This window comes from Haliaeetus albicilla, chromosome 8 (genome assembly GCF_947461875.1).
Source record: "Haliaeetus albicilla chromosome 8, bHalAlb1.1, whole genome shotgun sequence".
NCBI lineage: Eukaryota > Metazoa > Chordata > Aves > Accipitriformes > Accipitridae > Haliaeetus > Haliaeetus albicilla.
The window spans coordinates 36,342,750-36,356,200 of NC_091490.1; the positions used below are offsets into that span (position 1 = coordinate 36,342,750).

At 37.7% G+C, this 13,451-nt stretch overlaps 2 protein-coding genes across 5 annotated transcripts in view; one reads left to right on the top strand and one right to left on the bottom strand.

Annotated features, from left to right (window-relative positions):
- Positions 1-2,001, bottom strand: METTL18 (methyltransferase 18, RPL3 N3(tau)-histidine). Of its 4 annotated transcripts, none has more exons than XM_069789807.1 (2): positions 1,869-2,001; positions 1-1,512 (listed from the first exon to the last, which is right to left on the bottom strand). In XM_069789807.1, exon 2 carries the CDS (start codon positions 1,305-1,307, stop codon positions 258-260), a length of 1,050 nt encoding a protein of 349 aa, XP_069645908.1. In that variant the 5' UTR covers positions 1,308-1,512; positions 1,869-2,001; the 3' UTR covers positions 1-257. The 4 variants fall into 4 exon arrangements, with proteins under 4 accessions (XP_069645908.1, XP_069645909.1, XP_069645912.1 ...); XM_069789808.1 differs by having other exon boundaries at positions 1,859-1,918; XM_069789811.1 differs by having other exon boundaries at positions 1-1,509; positions 1,869-1,913.
- The window catches only part of FIRRM (FIGNL1 interacting regulator of recombination and mitosis), an 18,787-nt gene continuing 7,297 nt past the window's right edge, over positions 1,962-13,451 (top strand). The window contains exons 1-13 of the mRNA XM_069789805.1: positions 1,962-2,131; positions 2,695-2,734; positions 3,456-3,544; positions 4,777-4,881; positions 5,425-5,565; positions 6,584-6,746; positions 7,110-7,194; positions 7,753-7,891; positions 8,390-8,470; positions 9,548-9,612; positions 11,297-11,445; positions 12,346-12,454; positions 12,981-13,167. Of these exons, the coding sequence (XP_069645906.1) occupies positions 2,033-2,131; positions 2,695-2,734; positions 3,456-3,544; positions 4,777-4,881; positions 5,425-5,565; positions 6,584-6,746; positions 7,110-7,194; positions 7,753-7,891; positions 8,390-8,470; positions 9,548-9,612; positions 11,297-11,445; positions 12,346-12,454; positions 12,981-13,167 (1,452 nt within the window). The 5' untranslated portion in view covers positions 1,962-2,032. The remainder of the gene's footprint in view (positions 2,132-2,694; positions 2,735-3,455; positions 3,545-4,776; positions 4,882-5,424; positions 5,566-6,583; positions 6,747-7,109; positions 7,195-7,752; positions 7,892-8,389; positions 8,471-9,547; positions 9,613-11,296; positions 11,446-12,345; positions 12,455-12,980; positions 13,168-13,451) is intronic.

A 13,451-nucleotide genomic window follows, 5' to 3' on the forward strand; every position in this document is an offset into this window, starting at 1 on the left:
GACAGTGACTTGCTTAATTTTTAGTTACATATAAATGACAATTAATAGACATAAACAGATGTTGGTTTAAGCAGAACTCTATATTTCTATGCAAAACCAGAATCAGAAGAGTCCTTCACTTCTAGTCAGGCATCAGAATTTGTCAAACACTTCAGTAATGAGCATCTAGAATAAATCAACAGAGGAAAAAAGCAAAGAGATATAAGGACTAAAACATTGTGTCTTTAAGATATTTTTTGAAGGACCAGTGGTTAAATTTAACTGGAATCTTTAAAGGCCATTTCCATAATACATCGCTGCAGTCCTTTATCAATTGTTTTAACTATGCTGGTCCTAAACACATTTCTCTCTTCAATGAATTTCTCAAAGAGGTAGATACCACCACCAACCCCAAAATAATGTGCTTTGCTTGCCAAATACACACGGCCATTTTTATCCAAGAGCTGAGCCAGGGTATTGTGCAAAGCACTGTAGTAGTCAGGATTATAGATGGTCTCAGAGGTGAGAATTATATCATACTTTGAAAAGGGTTTGTTGCTGCTTAACAGGAGCCGGCTGACTTCAGACCACTCCCCAGAGAAAAAACTGCATTTGGTGAGCACATCAGGTAAGCACTCTGCGTTCCTGGGCCTCTTTGAAGGAGGCTTGCTAGTTGTTCTGTTGTCTCCACTGCCCATCCTGCTGCCTTTGTTTGTACAGTTAGCCACTGCGTTAGGCAAGGTTATTTCATCAATCACTGTGCTGTTGTAGTCCTGAAAATGGACTTTTTCAGCTTTACCCCTTAAAGCAACTATTCCCAGCAGTCCAGCCCCGCAGCCAAGATCCAATACAGTCTTGTTGGTAAACTGTATTTTGGCCTCAGAAAAGTAGTCTATGAGATCAAAGGTGCATTCCCAGATTTTCAGTCCTCCCTCATAGACTCCTGGGATGAGGTCAGAGTGAGAAGAAACGCTTTTGGACACGATGCCTTCTCTGTCGGCTCCATCCAAACACATCATTTCCACTACAGACATCTTGATGTAATACAGGCCTGATACTGTTTCCATCACTTTATTTTCCAATACTTTGTCGAGATCTTTGGGTATGCTGTGCTCTTTGGCAGCTTTAAAGCAGAACTTTGTCTTTGACAGCATTTCCTCTTGGTGCTTCTCAGTTCCCAGCCTCAGGCTGGGGTCTGCTGCTGTATCAGGGGTTTGCTTGCTCTTTTCTATGGAGTCCTGCTTGCATTTTGGAAAGCACATCTTGTCATGAGCCTCTGGTTCATTGCTTTCATTTTCATCAATACAAAAATTAAATCGAAAAGCCATTTTCAGGAATAACAGTAAAAAAAAAAGTCAGCTTGATTTATTACAGCCAGTAACACTCATCTAAGAGTGATGCTGATACAAAGATTTATTTTTTCTTCTTTTTTTTTTTTTTTTAGAGGATGTTTTTATGTAGTTATCGCTACGGGGAAGAGTGCGTTACAGGTAGGATGTCAGATGTTTTGCCAATTAACCGGAAGAATTGCTTCTGGAAATAAGAGTAAATAGTTTTACATATCATTAATTGCTAAACATTAGCACAAACAAACCGTGTAATTGTAGCATCCTAATTTTCATTAAAAAAACTTCCACCCAACCACCTTCTAAACATTTAAATTCACGACAAGACAGTGTTAACAAGTGACCACATCTCTCACGTAATGTACGTACGTGCAGGGAAATTAGGGTAGCTACTTATTCCGGTAAACCTCGCCTTTCAAACACGAAAAAACAACGCGCACGGCGGCTTCCCTTCCCCTGCGCCCCAGCTAGAAGCACGCAGGCCGGGCAAGGGGATCCAGTCCCGGTTTACCCTCCCCGGTGCCCCTACCAACCCCCGGTTACCGGTCGCGCTCGCCCTCCGCTTCTCCCACGTGGAGCGCCTGCCCCTTCCGCTTCGCTAAGCGCATGCGCGCCCCGCGGTGAAAAAGCGGCGCGGAGGCTGCTGGGATAGTGGAGGTAACTTTTTCCCGCCGCTGCCCGGCCGTGAGGTGAACAGAGCCGGGGCCATGTCCCAAACAGATCCCGAGCTGCTCCTGCAAGAGCTGGGAGGTTGGGACTGGGACCTCTGCCGCCGGGAACTGCCCGCCGTCCTGCCCCGGCTTCTTATATCCTTCCCGGGAGGGCGGTTCGGCTGCTGGGTGGCTGTGGGGAGGCACCCCGAAATGGCGGGGGGGGGGTGTGTGGGGGTGTTCCTCCTTCAGCTTTGCACTGTTCAAGCAAAAAATCCGTGGGGAGGGGAAGCGGGGCAACCTTTGTAAGGGGCTGACAAAGGACGGAAAAGCTGGGTGCCGGGTATTTCACTGGAAATGAGTACAGCCTTTCGCTGAAATAAAAGATCTGACGGTAGAAAATAGCGTGTGGTTCATTTAGCGCTGTAGATAACGCCCCCCAGACACCACCACCCCCGCCCCCCCACCCCCTCCCCGCGCAAACCAACCAGACAAAAAAACTCCCAAGACTTACTCTCCCAATACATTGTAGAAATGCTTGTGCTGATTGTGCGGGTACTGAGGTTTATCTGCCTGCATTGGTTATGGAGCATCCCTGCCAATTTCATGTGATGAATGGAGTGTACATGAGAGAGTGAGAGAAGTCACCGTGATTTCTGCAGATGCGTTAAAGATAAACTTTATGGCAGAACGAGCTTGAGTTTCTTTAACATTTTTACTCTATGTATCAAGAGTCTGAAGACTGGACTGAGCATATTCGTAAGTAGTGACCAAGAAGTGCCTCTTCTTCCTATGGATCATTGTATTGCAATTGCATTATAAATTCTGCACTACTTAAAAATACTTACGCAGTAACTAGTGACTTTCACAGTCTTCAGCAATCCTGCTGGACTTTGCACGTTACACAAATTGCATGTTGAATAAGCTTTATAAAAGCCCATAAATAAGCTATGCATGTAAGGCTGCTTTTTCCTTCTCACTACTGATTTTTAGGTACTTGAAAGAAGGGTGCTTTTCATATTGTATCTTATTGTCTTTTTGGCCATTATCTTACAGTTGGCAAAACTCTTGTAATACGTGATAGCGATAAGAAAATAAGGCTGATATGTAACTGTTGAGGTGTCTTGCTAACATTAACTGTTAAGTTGCATATTAGTGTCAATGAGCACATTAAATGTGCAACTATTTGCAGTTTGGAATATGGAAAATTCTAGTTCCATGGGCAAACAATTGTGCTCAACCTTCAGCTAAGTGTAGTCAGGTGTGGTGCTATTATTGATGGGTTTATGCATGTTCGAGCTGTTATTGTTACTTGATTTTTCAGATAATGCCTATGTGGCAAATGTTATGTTGCCTCTCAAAATCAAATACCTGATCTATTTCTGCTTGATGCAGTTCTTTGTTTCATCTGGTAGGTTGCTACATATTTCTGATAATCACACCTTGGTTTTCTGTAATGTTTAAATGTCTTGCTTTCCAGGTGTTTTGAGGATCCTGACTGAAATGTTTTTGCCCCATATCAGCCTTGCAGATTTGGAACAAACTTTTTTCTCAAAAGTATTACCTAAGGTATGACGGCTTCAATTAAGTATCGAATTTTCAGTCAGTCCGGTGCTAAAACATGCTTAGAATGCAGTGATTCTTTTTTGAAGTCACACAATATAATTATTGTTTTGGATACAAAACTCAAAATTAAAATTTTACGCTTTAAAAGTTTTAACAGTTTTGTGTTGGATTGTTTCTGTGATTGTTCCCATTCTTTATAATGAGGAGAGGATGGAACATACAATGTTCTGCTTTCTATAGTCAGTAATGGAATTGTTTTTTATTTCTTTTTGAGAAGATTGGGCTTTTTATAAAATGGCTAAGTTTAAGAATTTTTACAGAGGTAGCCTCTCAGGACAAATAAACTGAAGAACCCAATACTCATATATCATTAATAAATGTTGTGAAAATTGTGAATAAACTTTTAGACCATACTGGCTTAATGCATGTTCTCTTATTTTGATTAAATGATGGAGAATGTTGTGCTGTAGTTGTATTAAAATTCTTCATTGCTTGCATTTTAACTGAAGTAAAGCAGTGCCAAATTACTGATTTAAGTTTGAGGCCTCAGCTTCTACATTTTAAGAAGCTAGTAGAAATGGCCACTTGATTTCCATTTCCCTTATTTTAAGTCCTGTGGCAAATTTTGGAGATTACAAGAAAAATGCCTCATAACAGGCATATCCTGAACAAAGTTTGCTGTACCATACCAGTTTATGTAGTATCCTGCATGTGCCTGGAAGCACCTCATGTCTTTGCAGTCTCAGCAGTAACACTCATCAAATAACCAAGGACCTCAACTAAAGTAGAAATTATTGTTGTTTGTATGTCATAGACTTTTTTTTTAATGTATTCAAAATGTTAATGATCATTCTCCAACAAAAAAAACCACATTTCCAAAGACAAAATGAAAAATCCTTTTAAAATGATGTGGTTTTAACCAAGTAAAAATCTTTGGTAGAATGAGGTATATATTTAAAGTGAATTAGCTGGGAAGATTGTTTTACTAACAGATTTTAGAAAAAGTAACAGCTACTATAGCTTCTGTCTATAATTTGGGAAATCATAAGACAGTTTTTGCTTCTTGATATATCAAGCTTTATGATTCAAATGCTAGAAAGCGTTGTTTTTCTTCTGTGAGTTATCTCAGTAGCCCATTACTCCATGCCAAGGAAGCAAGCAAGTATAGAATGGTGTTACTATTTGCCTGTGTACGTTTATAAACAAAATATTTAAGTTTTGTTTTGTTCTGACAGACTCTACAGGTATTTGATAACTTGATGTATGAATTATCCAGTGAGGCCAAAGGATTAACCAGCCAGAATACAGAGTTATGCAGCACTGTCAGGAATCTTCTACAGGCAAGTCCTGTGTTTACATTATTCTTTCATTTTACTTGAACAATTAAGAGGTTTTTAGAATATTTTTGCCAGCTACATGTTAACCAGGTGTAATTTGATCTTCATTTGCAGTTGAAGTTCAATTAACATTTTGTGAATGATTTGATCTAGCATGTGATGCTAATCATATAATTAAAAAAAAGTCAAATTCTGCTTAAGTTCCTAATGCTAATGGAATGTGATTCTCCATATTTAATGAGTGAATCTGGCACCTGTTTATACAGTCACTTAATTCTGAGTTTTAATTTTTTTCCTAATTGAGAACAGTAGTCAAAAGAAATATGAAGCTTTCAAAGAGTGTATGGTATTGGAGAAAAGCTCTGGAATTGCTTGATATTATTTTACGGAGCTTCATTCATCTTTTAACAAACTACTTATTTATGCAAATAGCAGTGAAGTTTAAATGCCGTAAAAATCTAGGTGCAATTCAGCTAAGAAAAGATGCTTTTGAAATTATTGCAGGAGTGAAAAACATTGATTGTTGTTGTTTATTCTTGCTTTAAGACTATGGTGCAACTGCTGGAAACACTGACTGGTTGTGTACGATACGTCTGCACACTGCAAGAATGTGTGCCTCTGGAGAGTATCCGCACCCTTCCATCCTCGGTTCTTTATGTAATAAAGAACACGTTTACACACTGCAAGGTAGGTTTGTGTTAGGAGAAAAATTCTTATAGTGGTTGGCCTTTAGGAAACACTTATTTTGTAAGAAGATCCTATTTTGAAATAATGTTGTCAAATTATATTTTTTTTTAATTTAAATTTAGTTGTTAAATAGTTTACAGATTGTACTTAGTGCACAAGTACAAAGATGATTTTTCAGCTGTCTGCCCAGCAAATCGGACCTGGTAGTGAGAGGCACAGACTGTGCTATTTCCATATTTTCCATCAGTGTCAATGGAACATTTTGCTTATGAATGTAGGCTCTCTGTGACATCTGTGCACTTCTGATAGCTGCGGTATTTTCAGAGCTACAAATGATTACCAAAATGGTGCTACTTACCTTATTTCTATGCAAGTTCCAAAGTGGATTGAAAGTTGAGATTAGGGTCTTTATGTTGGTTACGATGAGTAAAGTGTATCAGTTTCAGATCTGGATTTTCAGATGGAACAGTAATTCCCTCTAGAGCAGTGAAAAAAAAAAAAAGGAGGTTATCATAAGGACACAATAGCTTTTGGTTGGCCTTCATTTTCACCTTTCAATTTGTCTTTCTTGTGGGAATGTTTACATCAGTTTTCCATGTCAGGACTCAAACTCAGGTGCCGCACCTTTATCTAACAATTCTAATTTGAAAGTATTGGGAAATATTTGGAATGCTGCTTCCTTTGTTGCTAACATTGTACCATTTTATTCAGAAATATGAACTTAGGTTCATACATTGAGGCCTAATCCAAAGCCCACTAAATTCTCTAGAGCCAGGCAGACTTCATTAGTTGTTGATGATGCTGCAGGTGAACAGCATTTTATATTTAGCAAATGGGTTGATAGCAGAAGCTACAGATCTGGCTGTGTATTCACTTAAAGTAGGTATGTCTATGCCTTGTTCTTTTTTCCAGTGAAATGTATGACAACGCTCTCAGTATTTTCAGCATATGAAAAATCAGGCTGTGATTCCTGAACTTTTTTTTTTTTTTAAAACCTCTTCTACCCCATTTCCTACAGGACAGTGAATCAGTGTACTGTGGGCATCTGCACTTGATTTCTGACCTCCTACAAGCTATGTTCAAGGAAACTTACTCTCTTCAGAAGCAGCTGATGGAACTACTCGATATGATTTCCTTGGGCTCTGCTTCTACTGAAGATAATATCACAGATATGGTGTCAGGTATATGTGGATCTAACACTTTTTTTAGTCTTGCTCAGTCTTTTTTTCTATAGAGAGTCATCTGAATTTTTAAAACTGGGTTCTGAGCATGTTTGGTTCCTGCTGTCTTGACCAGCCTTTCAGAAGACAGCATTTTGAAGTTTGAAATATTTCCATTTTTCTCCTGAAACATTCTCTGTGGGATGGGGCATGTTATGTAGGCTTGTAAGAAAGGAGCAGCACTGAGCCATTTTCCTGATTCAGTGTCAAGCAGTGGTATTCTGTAGTGCTTGTGATTGCTGCTGTTTTCCTAGGAGAGTAGCATAGCTGTGAATTCATGAATCTGATTTAACTCAGCTGTTGCTGTTATTATTTCCTCGTTAGTAATCCACACTGTGCTGGAGATATGCTCTGTCATTTCCAGTATGGATCATGCTCTTCACGCCAATACATGGAAGTTCATAATCAAGTATGTCATTTAACTTTTTGGATTTTATTGTAATACAAACAGACTGTAATTTTAAATAACCAGTGTTTCAATAGCTTTATGTTCAGAGTTTCAAATAAAATTGAGATTGCAGAATTCAATTTAGCTATTTAGCTAGTAAGTAAATTTAGAAATTTAATTTAGAAATTTAGCTAGTAAGTAGTATTAAAGGCACTGTCAGTGAAGGTAGTCACGAATCGTGCATGAAAAGTAATAGAAGCTTGACTTTGTATTATGATGCAGAATAAAATTTGAAACACTGTTGCCTGAATAAATAATCTTAAGAGGTCTAACCTGCAGTTTTGTAGGTGTTTTTGGCTTGAGTTGTGCTGTCTTGTGCTTTCATCCTGCATCTCCTCTGTGTTTCAGTTGTGGCTATGAAGAGGGTTGTTCTCTCTAAATTTGGGGTTTCGGTGTACATGGATATTGCACCAATTAGTGTTGTATAAAAGCCTAAATAGAAGAATTAGTTATTTGGATTTGTACTAACACATTGCATGATCACTTCTTACAATTAAATATCTGATTCCTGTCTTTTAGGCAAAGCCTGAAGCATCATTCTCTGCTGCAGTGCCATCTGAAACACAGTGACATCCTCAGTGGCCTGTGCAAGGACACTCTTCTTTCTTTTCACTCCTGTTTGCAACTGGCTGAGCAAATGAAGATGTCAGACATACAGGTGAATTAAAAAGCTCCCAAAGCTGCTGTTGAACTTGAGGAGGATAAATTCTTTGTGCTGTATTATTGCTTGGAGTGGTTTGGGGTTTGGTTTTGTGGTTGTTTTGGGTTTTTGTTTGTTTGTTTGTTTGAATTCATGTGGTAGGCAGAATACCTTGTTCTTTTGAAATCACCTGAAAATGAGGCCCATAACTTTGTTTAGATTGGGGATGTTTCAGCGAGGCACTGAAAATTAGTTTCCACCATACTCTATGGGAATTCTTTTTATTTCCTAAACTGACAATATCCTAAGCTCAATCAAAAGATGGCATTTCAATTCTGAATATTGCTATAAAAATGTTGAGGCATACTGAAAATTTTTAAAGTTTTTCCCCCGTAGCTGCAGAGTCTGTAGAGAATCAAGTTTGAAATAGGTTTTGAACATTGTTAGCAATCTAACTTTCTTTTTTATTGTAATTACTCTGTATCTTAAGTTTTAGAACTGTTTTTTTTTGGACAGGAGGGCACTGACCTCAGGCTGTTCCAGAAGACAGTCAAACTGTGCAGGTTCTTTGCTAATTCCCTTGTACACTACACCAAGGTAGGTTTTAATACTTGAATTCTTTTTAATTTTAATACTTGAATGTTAGTATTAAATTTAAGCCTCTAGTCTGCAAATGGAATAATTTTATACTGCATAATATCTTAAGAATTTATGACCATACCATATGGGTGGTATAAGTAACATCCATGCATAACCTTCTTGTAGTTTTTCCACCTGTATATACTCACAAGCCTAAGCAGGATTACTGCTGTGATTGAACTGAAACCCAAACAAGAATAATAAGCTGTTACAAGCAATGTCACTGAGGAGTTGGTAGGAGAGGTCCAGTCCTTAAGGCAGCTTTAAGTCAATGCAATAGTAACTTTATCTGGAAGAATTAAGCAGATGACACCAATTGCCAAGTTTTCAGAATTGTTGCTTGTTTCAACAATTGAAAATGATGTGGCATTAATATGAAGAAATGCCCACGCACTGTTGTTAGCCCTGATGCTAACTTCCTGCTCTTTTCCTGGCCCTTTCATTTTGTTGCTGTGTTTTATTTTTCTCATTATTAATTTGTCCTAAAGGGAGAGAGGATCAGATGCTGTAAATCTACCCATTTTAAGAATGTACGTGAAAAAATTTTGCTCTCTAGGAACAGAAGTAACAGTGCATTCTGCATCTGTTCTGTCCCATGGGGTAAAAGCAGGGAGATGATTTGTTATTGTTGTTGATTTTTTTTTTTTTTGGCACAAAATGAATAGCATTGCAACAGGATGAAACAGCCTTACAGCACATATGAGACCACTTCAGATTTTTGCAGCTCTCTATGGCTATTACAACTGTACTTACCAATTTTTTTAAGTAAGTCTATAAGTGTAATTGAATGTATATACGTATACATACGTATATTTACCTATACAAATGTAAATGAATTGTATATACAAAATATATACATGTAGTGTAATTAATCTTAGGAATACTTTGTTTACTCTTTGCTTTGCACTTGCTTTGTGATGTGGATTATTAGAACTTAACGGTACTTTACACACCAATATAGCAGAACAGAAAGAAAGTGTATTTAATCATGTATTTTATATTAAAAGTACCATTCAACATTAATGGCTTTTGCAGGAATTTCTTTCTTTCTTCTCTGATTCATGTTCTCAGTTACATCAGCTCTTTCTTCAGATATACAGGTAAGTGAAGTACAAATAATTGATTATTGATAGCATCTTAATAACATCTCCATATTGCATTCTTAAAGTTACAGGTATTTTGAGATGTAAAAATACAGTTCTTGTTCCAGAGCTGTTGCTTTCTTTTTTCATGCACAGAAATCTAAAATATTTTTTTAGTAAATTGGGCATTTTTGTGTGATGCTAGTTACCTTAACCTCATTCTTGATCAGTGCTGTGAGTGTCCGATACTGACAAACCACTAACTTTGTTGCAATTACTTATGTCAATGTTTCTTAACAAGTTTTGTGTAGAATATGCAGATTGATTGTCTTGGACACTGGGTCTATTTATGCAAGTTCATTTTTGAAAATTCTTGTTCCTAATATCAAAATTCTTGAGGGTACAATTTGCCCTTCGGTCACCTTGCGATGAAGCAGTTAGGCAGAGCTAAAACAGAGCAATCCAGCAGTGTACCTTCCACTTTGAAATAAACGGTAGCATGATGTTATTCAAATTGTGCAGAGTCAAGGCAATTCCGAATTACCATTCCCTAATAATTCCTTTCTGTTTCATATATAAATAAACAGCCATACGCTCTTTTTTTTTTTCTGTCTTAAATTCTAGTGAAAGAAAAAATCCAAGACTAAATGCAGGTGTCAGCAGCAACATTTGATAGATTGTTTCTACTTTAAAACAAAGCATGGAAACATTTGTCCTAAAGGGAGAGAGGATCAGAAACAGAGTATCCTGGAATTTTTCATAGCTTTACTGTTGTGTTTATAATCTTGTGAAATCTCACAAAATGACTCTCTAGTTCTCCCGGAAGCAAACATTTTTTTAATGTTATGCTTGTAAAGCATAACAGCCTGCAAGCAGCTTATCATTTTTCTTTCGAAAGTTTTGTTCTATTTGCTGCAATAGTGGGGAAAGAATAGGCGAAAGTGGACTTTATAATAGAGGGCTGATTTCAGCCATTCTTTTGGAATTGAAACCAGGTTCTGTGGTGAGATTCGTGCATGACTTCACTACATGTTTCACTGCAAGACTGGGTGGATATTTTTTTACAAGTTTCCTCTTCTAACTTCACTTACCTTGTAGATCTTTCTCAAGTGGAAGGTTGTAAACTTTTATTCACTCAGCAAAACTGAGCAGAATTTTTGTGTAGGAAGGTAGCGTTTTAACAGTCACTTTATAAGCTGCAAGAGTAGGTGGTTTTCATTTCATGATCTCTTTTGCTTTATTCTTATATCACTTCTTTCTTTTATTGCCCAGGGGTTTTTTCTCTTCAAAGAAATTGTGGTACCCTTTTATTAGTATCATGTGTTAAATTAGTGCTATCACATTTATGACTGTCAAATTGTGTATACAGGTGTTTTCTTGGCTTTTCATTGCTTAACTTTTTTTGTGATTCAGTATATTCTTATATATGTTATGTATTTTACATGCATTTTCCTTGAACTTGTAAGGTTTTCTTTCAACGTTTAGTAAACTATTGGATTGTGATGCTTAGTTTAAAGGCTGAATGCAGAGTTGTAATTCTCAGGCTATAATAGATATTCTAAAATGGGGAACCTTTTCTGTCTTTTATTTCACAATAACAAGGAAATAATGAATTTACCTTTTTGTAGTTCTTTTGAAAAGTGATGTTACTGAAAATGCTACTGAGAATATTTAACTACTTTTTTTTTTTGTCTCCCCTCAGCAAATTTCCTCCCAGTCTCTATGCTCCAGAGATCTCAGAAGTTCATCGAGATGAAATATCTCGGGTTTTTCTTGTGACTCTGGACCCTCTCATCAACCAGCTTCTTCCCTTTAGCCCTTTTATGGAGCAAGTGTTAAGTGAAAAGTTAGGTGGGTTTAAAATACAGCTACCACTGCTATAGTACTATGTAAGCATCTCTAAGGGATCAGGGTTGATGTTTTGACTTTCTGGACCACAAGCAATGTTCTGTACTGCTTGTCTGTAATTCGTTTGTAAGTACTATGATATAGCCAGTTGCATGCTAACTTAGATGAATTCTGTAACAGATAGTTCATGTTGCTGTTGAATGCATCTTTTCTGAAGTACTCGCAATAATTTCAATATTAATCTGATTAACAGAAATCCTATCAATTCTGCTGTTTTCAATAATTTCAATCCACATTTGCTACAAACTTTCAAAGTAGGCTGACATTTTTCTGCTATTCTGTTGGTGGGGGAAGACAGCTATTTTTTCCCAAATTAAGTATTTTCTGTGAAAAGTAGAATGCCTTCAAACTGGAAAATGATCAGCTTTTTATTATATCATGCCCCTGTCCCCAGTTGCTGCCCTGACCAACATGTCATAATTCTGAGATAGCTGGCTGACTTCTTTCCCACATGCATACTCTGGCCTTGTGGTTATCCTGACACACTTAGAAGAAAACTGTTTTCAGTGTTTGAGGCATCCAGGGCTTTCAAGCAGACTGGAAGCATGAGGCATCCAGATTGTAACACCTTTGCAGCATCTTGCAGTGACAGTTCAGAACTGGAATATTTTAGATTTTACCTGATATAGTCATTGCATTTATTTTTCACATCAAACACAATGTTCATGATGAAATGTTCCTTTTTTCCCAGCTGTGTCTATAAGTGATTTTTGATTGTTTTGACTGGGAACTTCTATGTTTCACCAGTTGTTCATTGTTTGTCACTTGCTTAAAAGCCAATTTACACACATGAGATATTTACCAGGGCAGCCAGCATCACGTGTGAAAAAACCACTTCTACAGGTCTCCCTCCTGAGCAGCAGCTGCCCCAGTGTCTCATCCTGATTACCATAATGGACAAGCTGTCTTCTCAGCCTGAAGAAGTGCAAACTCTCTGGAACACAGGAAAAAGGTACTAAAAAGGTTTTTGTTGTAGTTCTTCCCCACAGCAATCAGTCTATACAGGCAAACAGCTCAGCAGCTGGGGTTTCTTTTGCAACCAACTTGTAAAATTTGTCAGACTCTATGGATTTACATCGTTACGCTGAGAAAAACAGGATCTGACATTCAGTGCTTCAGGAGTGAAGGATACAGAGCCAGAGATGTCTGTTTTTTCAGGAAAGGAATGGTATTTAGAGTACTTCCAGGATAAGAAGAGAGATATGTATGTAATTTGTGGATACTTCAGTAAGTTAAAATCTTGCATTTTTATGCCTGAACCCTCTAATAATCACATGTATTTGTAAAAGAGGAAGGAAGTCAGGAACATAAATCTAGTGTAAAAGCACTGAAGTTATTACTATTGTTTCTGGTCAAAGACAAAGATTCTGTAGTACAGGTGTTGCTTGCAGGATTTGCATATCTGTAACCCAACAGTTTTTCATTTTCTTTTTTTTTTTTTTCCTCCCCCCTTCTTTGTTTTTCTTTTACCCTTGCAGCCTGTCTTTGTTTTCAGCTCTCTTCTTCAGTTTCCAGCAATGTGCTGGCGAGCTTTCTCTCCCTGTTTGTTTGCCAGAGGTGATCAGTACAGGACAGCCAGCAGTTCCCATCACCCTTTATCACTATGTCTGTGTCCACCTGTGCTCCTTCATTGCCTCCACACTCCCATCACACTTTCCTCAGCTGGTAAGATTGTTTTTTGCTTATCATCTCTTCAGCTGTTGTGATGCATAGGTGCTCTTTAAAAAAGAATGAGTTCTTTCTAACGATCTAGCTCTAAAGAGATGCTTAGCTATGAAGTGGTTCTGTAGAAAACAGCCGTGATAGAGTTACATGACTGGAGTTCAGTTATAGAGCAAATGTCACTTGTGGGAAAGGGGAAAATAAAGCTGCATACAAGTTCTTGACAAACTCAGTGGTTGTTATCTTCTTTGGGAGGGGGGGAGATCAAGTTGTTCTAAAAGTTCAGT

Excerpts from the sequence above, each read along its gene's own strand:
- METTL18 (XM_069789807.1), bottom strand. The coding sequence starts at position 1,307 with ATGGCTTTTCGATTTAATTTTTGTATTGATGAAAATGAAAGCAATGAA.